General features: G+C 37.0%; 1 protein-coding gene across 2 annotated transcripts; it reads right to left on the bottom strand.

Annotated features, from left to right (window-relative positions):
* Window positions 1–307: 307 nt before the first annotated feature.
* On the bottom strand, window positions 308–10,613 carry rbm44 (RNA binding motif protein 44). Of its 2 annotated transcripts, none has more exons than XM_043248144.1 (18): window positions 10,163–10,613; window positions 9,501–9,555; window positions 9,202–9,308; window positions 9,033–9,107; window positions 8,890–8,938; window positions 7,068–7,192; window positions 6,040–6,989; window positions 5,893–5,951; window positions 5,162–5,320; window positions 4,887–5,052; window positions 4,748–4,788; window positions 3,297–3,384; window positions 3,099–3,183; window positions 2,920–3,027; window positions 2,713–2,783; window positions 2,551–2,624; window positions 1,822–2,053; window positions 308–914 (listed from the first exon to the last, which is right to left on the bottom strand). In XM_043248144.1, exons 1-18 carry the CDS (start codon window positions 10,317–10,319, stop codon window positions 636–638), a joined length of 2,880 nt encoding a protein of 959 aa, XP_043104079.1. In that variant the 5' UTR covers window positions 10,320–10,613; the 3' UTR covers window positions 308–635. The 2 variants fall into 2 exon arrangements, with proteins under 2 accessions (XP_043104079.1, XP_043104078.1); XM_043248143.1 differs by having other exon boundaries at window positions 8,890–8,944.
* Between the last annotated feature and the right edge of the window lie 1,613 nt (window positions 10,614–12,226).

The following is a 12,226-nucleotide window of genomic DNA, read 5'->3' on the forward strand; positions in this document are numbered from 1 at the left end:
TGTTGCATACTGTTTCTCCTCATAAAATTGGATTTGAGCATTTTGTAAATGTTTTTCACGTTAGTACAGTAGTATATTAAGCATCTAAGTCCTTTAAGATTGGGCTTGGAAACTTCATCTAGCGCAGTCAGCAGTCATGTGACCACCACTAATTACATCTCCATCTGTTCCACAGAAAGAACTATGGAGAACCTATTAGGTACCTCCAAGAATAGAAAATGGTTCTAGTTTTACCTGAGCTTACAAAGGTGGTAAAAAAAAAAAAAAAGAGCACCCCCCCACCACCCATAATTTTTGCAATAGCAAAAGACGCATTTGAAATGTGCAGCTCTACACTGCGCCTGGGCTTGCACTCATCAAATCATTACAGGAAACACAGGAACATGAAGTTTTATTCGGCAAACACAAGGAAACTTTCATATGCACTTAGCATAACTGATAACAGCAATGATGAAAACCTAAAAAGAATCCAAAATAACATTTCCAGGAGAAAGAAGTGCTGATTAATGAATTAAAACGAAATGGCTGTAGATAGCATTAGTTAGTTGGAAAAAACTGAACTGAAACTGAACTGAAATCCAGTCATACTGGTCAGGGAACTATTTATAAGGCCTTTACTGCTGCTTAGTACCAACTCAAATATATGTCGGAGCAGACGCCTGTGTTAGAAGCTCAGAAGTCATTTCCACTATAGATCTCAAAGGAAGCCCACAGAGGAAGCCCTGATGCTTGGCCCGCAGTTCCAGGAGGGCATCAACGATCCTCTGGCGGCCTACGTTTGGGTGGCGCTCCGACAGCTGGGCCATGATTGTCTCAAAGCTTCCCATGGTGGCGTAGTGCTTTGGCATGCAGGTGCCAGAGGCTGTGGGCGAGTCGCAGACATTGGTTAACCTGTCCACACTGCAGCGCGGCCCCTGAGGCAAAAACATACAGGACATCTTAAGGATTTGGAACTGAGAAGCAAAAACTGTCTAATATAAGCACTAATTTAAATTTATAAAGAAATATATATTGTATTTCAAAGTATTAGTGATAGAAAATTAAAGCTGTAGTTCTACAGTACTACAGCGCAGCTCCAATGCGGATGGATCTAATATTTTGAGGTGAATGTGTAGCTGTTAGTCAACGCATTGATGGAAATCCTGTACTTTCACAGATTCTATCCTACGTCTTGGAATATATGAGTCAAATAAGAATTTTCACTGTATATTATCATCTGAATAAGTAACAAGTCCGCTATTCTCTGATCTGAACCGGTGAGGAAAAAAGTATTACAATCAATCGCACCACCAATGATGATTAAATCTAATGATTGATTAGTCATATCGCAAACCATGCAAATTATTATTGTTAGACTTTATTTTCAAATTATTAAAGTTAACACCATCAGCATTGGCTATGAGTACAGTGTGTATTAGCGTCTAAATTTCAATTTATGTACAAGTCTAATATCTATTTGCCACATCATTCAAATTTTATATTAATCCTTTTAACCCAAAAAGTAAACGAGTTCCCCCTCGAACTAGCTGTCTTTAAAATGCAAATCTTGAGTAAATCACAGGCTATCTGTAATCAGAAGCACGCTTAAAACTGGAATAGAATTTTATTCACGTTTCATATAGCGCTCTCTGGATTTCAGTCCACCATCAAAATTATCATTGTATTTTTGTTTTTACATGTAATTATTCCAGCTGCTGTAAAAATAGGCTATAAATAAATGATGCATCACTTGCAGGATCCTCAGAAGCAATAGTCTAGTAGGCAGGAAAACAAGTTACGAAAAAAGTTACGGACTCTAAAATCCTACCACTTCATACTTACTCCACGTGAAGAACTGTAGGTTAAACCCTTCCCTTTCAGTCCATCGCCGTCAGGTTCTTTTTTATGGGTTTTTGAGGTGCTGTGGGGCTGATCACTGATCAGTTTAGGATAAGCTGAGGCAGGCCCATGAAGCTGCACCACCTGAATAGTGTGGCCTTGGAGGGAGCACCCCTGTAGGTCTTTAGCTGCTGCCTTGGCGTCGCTAGGGCTCTTGAGATAAACAATAGCTGCTCTACATAAATACAAAGTGCATCTGTTAAACCTCTAATAATGCTTTAATATCAAGAACTACTGCATTACTACAAATCTCTAAAAATAACAAACACTGTCTCTTTAAGCATGCTACTACTGTCAGTTTAGTGACTTTAAAATTAATTTGGGTGCGGAGCTGTAGGCTCTTCATTGTTGCTATACCAATACAATGAGATAAGATTAGGTAAAATGAGCAATCATACTAGTTCAGCAAGGTTTTCTTGCAAGAAACCTTATGAACCTTTTGTAATTCATGGTTATTATTTACACTCCAAAACTTAATTTACAGGTTTGCTATTTACTTAGATTGATAATTATTGTGTACATTGTGCGGCAAATACCATTTTGTTAAAAACAAAACAAAACAAAACAAAAAGAAACACTGCCGAAATTCTAAAGCGATACTGTTGATAAATAATTCCTTAAATTGAAGCAGTTGTTAAACTCAGCATCTGCGCATACACAAGACATACTTACCTCATATTGTTGCTGAAAGTAGAGATGCAGACATTGGTGGCATTGTACTTATCAAACCAAAGCAGCACTTCATGCTACAGGAAACAGAACATTTAGTGGTAGCTGCTGCCTCCTAGAGGCCATAATTACTTTCATGGTAAACTTCACATTTGTACATTCTACCTCAGTGATACTGCCAGGCAAGCTTGTAATGCACAAGAGGGAACTGTGGTTTGATTCATCTTCATCAGTCCCTGTGAAACAGTAAATGTACTAAATTAATCAGCCAACAGGAATAAGGTTCTTTATTAAAACAAAAAACAGTATTTCAGCTTCACAACCATTCTTTTAAGGTTATATATTAGCAACTTTATTTTTTGTAGTCCATACTTTCTTTGCTTTCATTCAGTTTCTCCATTTTTCCATCCAGATATAGAGACCTAAGTTCCTCTTCGGCATCAAACCAAGCCTCACTGCTGTTCGGATCCTTGATGACACCTACCATAGCATAAAAAACATTTCCAAAAAATGATTCCGGTTTCTTTCTTTCTTCAATTTGAAAATCATACCAGGGTTCTTCTGAAAAGCTCCCGGAGACTTGGTGGAAAAGACCAGAGCTCTATCTTGCTCGTTGCCATCACCTTCTGTGTCATCCTATTCAGAAAGGACAAATACGGGCCATTCTAAATGTAACACCCATATTCAAATACAAATATTGATTTATCACTATTAAAAAAAATTAATAAAATAATAAGTGAATGAACTACCAAAGCAGCTTCAGTGTCCTGACAAACTTCAGTGCTCAGTGCCCTCTCTTTGTTTTCATCATCCACTCGGTGGCCACTTGCAATGGTTCTATACATAAAAATATAATACTTTGAATTTCTGAATATGTATAAGGCCATACACAGACAAATCTGGGGTTGTGAGATTTTGTGTGTTCTTAAAATAAGCTGCATTTATTTATAATAAACAGTGATATTGTAAAATATTACACTTGAAACAAATGTTTTCTATTTGAATATATTGTACAATGTAATTTATTCCTGTGATGCAAGGGTGAATTTTCTGCATCTTTACTCCAGTCGTCAGCGTTACATGCTCAAGAAACATTTCTTAAGTGTTGAAAACCATTTTATCAGCATTCTTTGATAAATAGAAAGATCAAAAGAAGAGCATTTATAGAAATGTTTTTATTATAAATGACATTGCTGACACTTAACTTAATCCTTGCAGAATAGAAGTAGTATTTTAAAAATTCTAATAATAAATATGCATACTTGTATGTATATGCATTTTCCAGTAGGAATAGGTTTAACTGAAACACTATCACTTGTCTACACTGTCACCCTCTAGCGTCCTGGTTGTGAAATGTAGTGTGGCAGGACAATGTTAAAGCTTTCCAATTATGCTTTATTTGTCATCTCCAATAGTACAGTTGTTCCAAAATTGTTAGAACGCAGTATTTTCACTAGCTGGTTTTCACCAAGTGGTTTTAGTCAGTTACTTCAATTTTTTGCTGTAGTGTTAGTAGAAAATACCATTTTACATTTTCAAACATTAAAGAAGTCTGACAACAGCCAGTGCTCCTCACTAAGTTATGACTTCTGCATGAAGAAATAGAAGAAACTATGACTATATCCAGAACGGTGCAAGATGCTTCAAGAAACCTACCTGCAAAGCTCCCTAAAAATCTATGTGCAAGTGCCCCTAGGGTAAAAGCTGCTTTAAACACCAAGGATGGTGGAAGTTATATGATAAAGAAAATCTCTATATGTATATATTAGTTTTGACAGCATACTCGTTTTACAGTAGCTTTTCACAAGTGCCTTTTGTAATATTACTGTAGCTTTAAAAGGTAGGTAAGCATCTTCGAGATACTGTCAGAGTTTTGGTCTGAGTTTGTTCTTTTTCTTCATGTCATTCCTGACAGACTGGATGATGATAAGATCAGATCTCTGGGTGGAGCACTTGTGGAAACAAAAATGGAGCATTACAATTCAAGTGAAAATTAATGTTTGGAATGTAAACTGATATTTCCCACTGAGACACTACAGCAAAAAAAATAGAAATAACTGACTTGAAACCATTTTTAGCTGGAGAAAATACTAGCGTTCCAAAAAATTTTGCCCACCACTGTGACTTAAACAAGTGATTCACAACTTCTGTGAAAAGGTTACTTTCACGGATATTTATTTGAAATATCGTGACCACCTACCTTCCTGAACAGTCAAATGAGTTTAAATGGGCCTCAAGCACCTAAAATGACAACTAAAATTACCGACTACACACAGACACACACACACGTCAGGAATAATACATTTCTTAATGTTTAACAATTCCATATTTTGTCATACCAGCGCTGGGCTGTAGTTTGGCCTTGTAGTTATCTTGTCAGAGTCTACTGACAGGGGCTTAAGGTTATCTAGAGGAGTGCCTGCTAGAATCTGTTTCCTCATCTCATAGTAATCTTTCTGTAGTGTATTAAGTGTTTCTGCTACACCACCTGGCAGGCCGTCGGTCCTAAGGAACATACAAAAAAATAGATGACCTCAAAAAGTTACAATAGAACACCTGAATAGAAAAGTAATGAAAAGTCATTATACAAATCCTCCTGTGAGCCAGCTCTTACCCCCAAAGAGCACTTTCACCCAGTGGGGAGGTTAAGTAGCGTCTCCAGCAGTGCTGCTGACACATGACAAACTGAAGAGCGAGAAGACGCAGCTCTGCTCTTCTCACTCGCTGGGCACAGTCACTTCCACAAACTCTCCTGCAGTGACCTCCACCAGGACTAAAGATGAAAAACATAACATGATCTTTCTAGGCATTTTAAAACACACTGCCTCAGTGAAATCACACCATAGGATTTGATGCAGAATAGTAAAAGACTAAAGCGCTTGTTTACAAAGATAATAACCTAAAGGGGGCGATTAATGTTTTAAAACTGAAGACATTTTACATTTAAAATTATAAATCTCCCTAACTTATTCATTTCAAACATACCTTAATTTAAAATCTATTCAGCAATTTCTATATAATCCCTAATGAATAAAAAAAAATAACTGACATCATTAGAGTTCTGAATGCATTTGAGCAGCATGGTACCGTAGATAGGACATCATTTTACACTTATATTAAAAATAACAGTGAGAAACATTTAATTATTTGGAATAAGAGTCACAAGAGAAAAGTCAAGAGACATTTAAACACCAGACATAAATGGTAATGTCTCCTTTCAAATGAAGCTCAGAAATTTTTATCAGAAAGTTCTATTAAAAATAACAAATCCCTATAGTTTAGAATAAGGTGAGGATAAGTAAATGTCAATTTTCCTTTGGTAAACTAACATTTTCAGCAAATTACCTTTCTGCCTTCCTGCTCTTCAGTTGCTCATTCGCTGTCTCCTTTAGATTTATAAATTCCTAGGAGTAAATTATGAGCATGTTATACACAGTTCATTTGAAAAGAAGAAATTACATCTCCAACCATCCCACTTAGAAAACATAATACCTCTGTGAGGACATCTAAATCAGACATGCAGACTTCAGTAATGGTGTTCTTTTCAGATGTGGCAATTTGTACAGTCTGTGTATTTTTCTCATGACCGACAGCTAGCAAGTCTGTATCAGTGGCAACATTTTTCATTTGGAAGATCTGAACAACCTCGGTTGCACATGTAGATGTGAAACAGCTTCTAAAATCACCACAGGCATCTATTATCTGGTCCACAGAAACTGAAGCACCACATTTGGATTTCAGTGAAGGTCCAACATTGATCTCCTCAGTCTGCTGCTCATATACTGGTTCACGCTTCTTTCTCATGTCTTCTTGATGGTCTCCTGACTCATTTTCCAGCTCAAAAGAACTGCCAAGGCAAGAGAAGCAATCAGAGTTTGCAGCAGTGGCCATGGTGGCATTTGATGGTTCATCTGATAGTTCTGTACTGCCTTTGGTGGCCATGACTGAATCATTGTAGGCTGCCTCCATACTCCGAGTGCCAACGCTCCATTCTGTATGGTCTAAGCTAGTGTCACTAAAACTGTAATATTCTGCCATTGCTTCTTGATCCAGATTGTAGTAATCAGCTTTTTTCACTTGTACATAAGATTGGTCTTGGCAATTTTGGGTATAGTCATTCATCTGAACCTGAATCTGCATGTCCAACTCCGTATCGAGGGAGAAATTTGCCTGGGTTGTTGTGTCCTTGAAGTGTTTGGTGTCCTCCCTCTTCTTTACTTCCTCCCACAACTCAGACAGGCACTGGGCATGAGGACACATCCCTTTACTGCATGAAGGAGAATGTGCAACAGGGCCTCCATAATCATAGCTCTGCGTGCATCTTGTTTTCTGAGTATTAAAAGTGCTCTGCGTGTAACCAACAGTTGTGTCACTTCGGGCAGTTGAGATGTTCAGCTCCTCTTTCACAGAGTTTGGTAGCAGCTCAAGTTGTTTCTCATTCTCTGAACAAGAAAGCAATAATCAGTATACTAGCTCCTAGTTAGGTCTCACAAGTCTATGGCAGGACTATAACATCTCACCTGGCACACAGACTTTGTCTTCTGAAATCTCAATGTGAAAGCCACAACTTCTGCACTTCTTAGAACCAAGTGGACAAATCGTTGCACAATTCTGACACTGGCATGCACCATAAAATGATGGGTACCTTGACCATTAAAACACACACACACACACACACGGATGACATCTGACAATTGAGTCAGGAGGGCAAGTGGGAAAAAAGGCAAGAAAACATCCCCTTTCGAATGCAAGCATCAAAACAATACCCTTCCACATTGCAATCCATCAAAGCAGTTAATTTAACACAGTCAAGAATATTTTTTCTAAAAAAATATGTACTGTGGTCTAATTTTGACTCTTGCTGCTGATTTGAATAGTGATGTTTCCTGTTTTTAACTGTCAGCTCAATTGCAATTTTTAACCAGAAACGTGAAGGCTGCTTTTCTAATGTTTGTTTAAGTTTTAAGTCTCCTTCCAGTGTCACATGAAAAGTGTTGCGTTTTAGATCAAGGGCAAGAAACGTAATGAAAAAAAATAAACTGTAGTCTAATAGATTGTATTCTGTCATAAATCACATTGATTCCTGAACTTTCTATATATGTCTCAAACTCAAAGTTTTGGTCTGTGAATTGATCTCAGGACACTATCTGTGGAGGTATGGCCAGGGCCTGTTCCAAAATGAAATTACTGACAGAGCTCTCGCATATATTAAGCGTCCCGTCTCTGGTTATTAGTCTGTTAACTACTATTTAAAATAAATATTTCAGAAACTTTGCAGTTTGCATGTGTCTGACAAAATAAGGCTTCATACAAATTCTGAATGGATTATAGCATAGAGTTTGCAAAGCCCGCTCTCTTTATTCTGACTAAAAAGGCCCTGGTCAAGTGAGCCATCATCTTCCTACACTCGGTCAAGCCATCTACCTCCTGGATTTGAATGGTTCTCTATTTTTGTAATTATGGTAAGAATGTGTGGCACGTCCAAAAATCTGAGACTGTGGTCAAAAAAGTGCCATTCATCTTAGTTAATCAATGAAACCTCTTTTTTACATCGCATCTGCACTTAGTCATGGGATGATTCAATCACAAGCGTGTAAATCTGCATTTGAAACTCCAGAGTGTTTCTGATTGGCATTTTCTAAATATACCTTTATTAGTAAAAATTGTGCTGCTCCCCTATTTGTATATTTACAATACCTTTGTCATTATTTTTTTAATCATTTAAAAGTTAAACTTTAAAAGAAACATTAAAAAACACTTCAATGTAATATTAAGCAAATCTTAAAAAGACTGCCATACTGTAAACCATTTTTTTAACAATGAATTGTTCATTTATTTGAAGAATGCAGAACGTTTGTATTGGCCAATATTGGCTATCAGCCATAACATTAAAATAATTATTGCCTAAATTAATATTAGGCTGACTTTTAAAGAAGCATATTTTCATCCATATTGTGAGGTATATTTGAGTGGGATGGATTATAAAAAAAAAGAAAAAGTAGGGCAGAACTTGGTTCCATTAGTTGGCTGTTGATTAAATCGAGGGAGAACTGAGTGTAAGCTTGCTTGCTCGATTGTGAGCAGCGGGTTTAATGAGACTAATTAATTTGAGAAGTCAATGGAGAAATGTTTCACCAAAAAATTGGGTTATGAAATTTTGATTAAAGATTACCAGGACAAAAGAATTGCATGAATTTTCATCTTATGCCAACTTTAGTATTGGTGCATTGATAGCATTATTTATAAAATGCATCATAAATAAAGAATGATGATTAAAGAAAAATCTTAAAAATACTTAAAATATAGTTATAAAATCAACAACAAAAAGACTTATTGACTTACTTATTTGATGACATGGTTGTTGCAGGAGGAATGCAGTTGCCTCTGTAAACTGTACCTTTTATAATTTAGCAAAAATCTGAGTATACAGAATTCTTGCTGAATAAAAAAAAATCCAGTGTTAATGTTTCACAAACTGAACTCACCTTTCACATAAACATGCTGTCTGTCTACTTGAAGTAACGGGTGTTTCTGTAAAAATGGCTGAAGCCCTCCCTCTTCTGTGGATGAGAAAGCACAACGTCCCTCAAGACCCGCATTTTACATGCTACTTTTCAATAAATGAAGACCATTTTATAATTGATGAGCCCTTACTTTTAATTAAAGTTCTGTCATCTGCTGTTAAACACAGAAACCATCTAAGAAACTTTGTATCTGTGAGCTCCAGGTATTCATTGGCCAAGACGAGCTCGAACAGTGACCTACAACATAAGATGCAGTCTCCCTCAATGTAACAAAGCGGTACTTCAAATTCTATTGATTCAAAGTTCAGTGCCTAAAAAAAATCGATCTAATGTAAGCACACTGTTTTATAAAAGATTGCATTTATATGTATTAAGATGTATTACTGAAGGTGCAAAACGTTGTTAAACTTTTGCTCAACAATCGCTTACCTCATCAACACAAATCTCCTTTCATCATGGGTGTACAGGGGACCATTGTAAAAGCCTTGAGAGATGTACAAGAAGGTCAGCAACACAGAGTACGGTAATTTACTAATTTTGTCCTAGCAGCTTACATTTATAACATATCTATCTATATGCGCGGTCTCATTTTTAACCGAGTTCTGACCGTTGACCACACAACCGCGACTCGACGCCCACAGAGCATGCGCGCGCAGAAATAAACGAGCTACATAACCTTAACGTTACCTAAAACTCATAACTATCTACAAATACTAGTTATGTCAAAGGCTGCTTTTATGAACGCGCTTAAATAACATATAGCCGTTGACACCGGAAGCTCTGCACTTTCAATTAAAATGCCCGCGCGCTCAAATTCGAACGTTAAAAGGGACCAAAGGTGTCGCTCGGCGTTATTACATTAACGGATGTCTAATCGTGTCGTGCCGTACCAGGCTCACATAGAAACACGACTGGAACCGTACCTGACAGTGCTTACAACCGTTCGGCCCGATAGTGGAAAAGCGGCATATATATACACACAGGGTACAGTGGACGTTATTTAGTAACTTACACAAAATATGCAAGTTTTAAGCGCCTCGTTCAGAAATGACCAACCCCAACCCGCTTTATTTGGCCTCCTTATAACTTACCATTATTCTCGTTCACTGCAGTATACGCGCGTTGGTCAGGTTGAATGACTGGCCTCGTGGCTCTGGCAGAAACATCCTCATATGTTACTGAATATGACTCAAAGACGAACGGTAACGGTACGACGAGAGGTTGAGGGTACCACATGTTCGACCACATTCAAGAAAAAGGGACCTTTAGAATATTTTCGCAACAGTTATCATCGATGACAAAACTAGAAACAGGGCCTGTCCACCTCAGGTAAGCGCCCTGTTGTTAATGTGTAACGTTAGGCGCTGCAGCTGAGCGATTTATTAATAAACTGGCACCAGCTACGCGTGCAATTTACATGAAAATGCCACACGAAGAGTAAACAATTACTCTCATTTGTGTTGTTTTTAACCCGACGATTTTAACCAGCCAGTTTTAACGCTCACAGAGATGTTATTAGTTGCTGACGACTTGTGACTGAAACCCGACGATTCATTACTTTACGTCATGACGTATTGCATAGCGAAAATGGTCCTTGTGGTCATTATAATGCAGGCACATGCATCTGTTTATGCCAGTTCTTTTTTAGTTTTTTTTTTATAAGAGCATTTATTGTGATTTCTTGTTTCCAAGTTCACTTTAATACAACGATGCAGTTAATAAAGTTTTTTATAACAATAAAAGCATTAGACCATTAATATCATTTACATGAATTACTGAAATGCATCTTTTGTATTCGGTTTAATATATATATATATATATTTTTTTTTTTTTTTTTTTTTTTTTTATTATAATAAATAATTGCTATATTTGTGATGTGTCCCAAAATGAAGTGTTAGGTATTAAATGGTAAAAGTAGGCACATATTTTTAATAGCATTTTCTAATCCTCACAAAAAGCTGTTTATAAGTAGTGAAAAATAAATTATACCATTATTTATGAATTCCTTGCTGGGTCTTTAGTTGTTATGGCTTTATAAAATTATGGTAGTTAGTAGCGCGTGAATGCAGTTATTAATATGGCCACTAGAGAGAACACAAACCACGATAAATGGATCCTTTTCATAACTTGAAATGAGTTTAGAATAAACAGGAAAAACCTATCTTACGCTTAACCAGAGATATGTTTTTTTTGTCCATTCAAATTAATTTTAGGAATAAATGCTTACGTTGTTATATCATGGGCAATTATAGTAAATGATAGCATAAAACATATTACTTAAAGTAAATTAAAAGATCACTGATCACTAAAAAAATAAAAGGTCAAGCTCTGAGTGACTGTCAGGAATTGCCTGGGCGGAAGTAAAGTTAATTACAGCACGTATAATAATCACAGTTAATTTAATTTATGTCTCAGCAGGTCGACAGCTGCTTAGATGGCAAAATAAACAGCAGTGAGTTAGATCATGTCACTTCTAGCTCTGTCTTGTTCCATTGTACTAAAAGACGTACCCTAAGCAAACGGTATACATTAGCTGTCGGTCTGCTAAGTGAAATCAATACTTCACTAAAACAGTCATTAGCAGACCACAGTGCAAAATATATGTTAATGGAACTAGCCATTAACTTCTTTGCATGAATGTATAAATTGCATTAGTCAGTTATAGACTGCAGCATGAAGTTGGCTAGAAATAAAATGGTTTTGTTGACTGCAGGGTTATTTACAGGGAAGGAGGTGGGTTCAAAGGTTAAGTGCCTTTCTAGAGCAGAGGGGGGTGAGGAATGTTGCCACGGCGATCTAACATCAGCTTCAAGCTGGAGCATCTCTGTTTTCAGTTCCTTTATGAAACTCATCCAACGCAATTATGAATTCTGTTTTAGCGTGAGAATGAAAAGACAAGGAAAAAATGTTTAAGGTATAAATGCACCGTGTTTTGCCAACAGTATACAGCTCATAAATGGGCTTGGATGAATAATTGAGGCTGTGGATGTTATGACATAAGTGCAAGATATAGTATCACACATGCTGCTCACCCATCCGTACAAAGTTATTAAATAATCATAGATGGGAGGCCTACAGCATGACCATACGAGCAGACACACATTAGCTAACCATCTAAAGCCCCGATGAAAGGGCAGTGTAGCCCCTGGGACAGC

The sequence above is a fragment of the Puntigrus tetrazona genome, chromosome 9 (genome assembly GCF_018831695.1).
Source record: "Puntigrus tetrazona isolate hp1 chromosome 9, ASM1883169v1, whole genome shotgun sequence".
In the NCBI taxonomy this organism is placed as follows: Eukaryota; Metazoa; Chordata; class Actinopteri; order Cypriniformes; family Cyprinidae; genus Puntigrus; species Puntigrus tetrazona.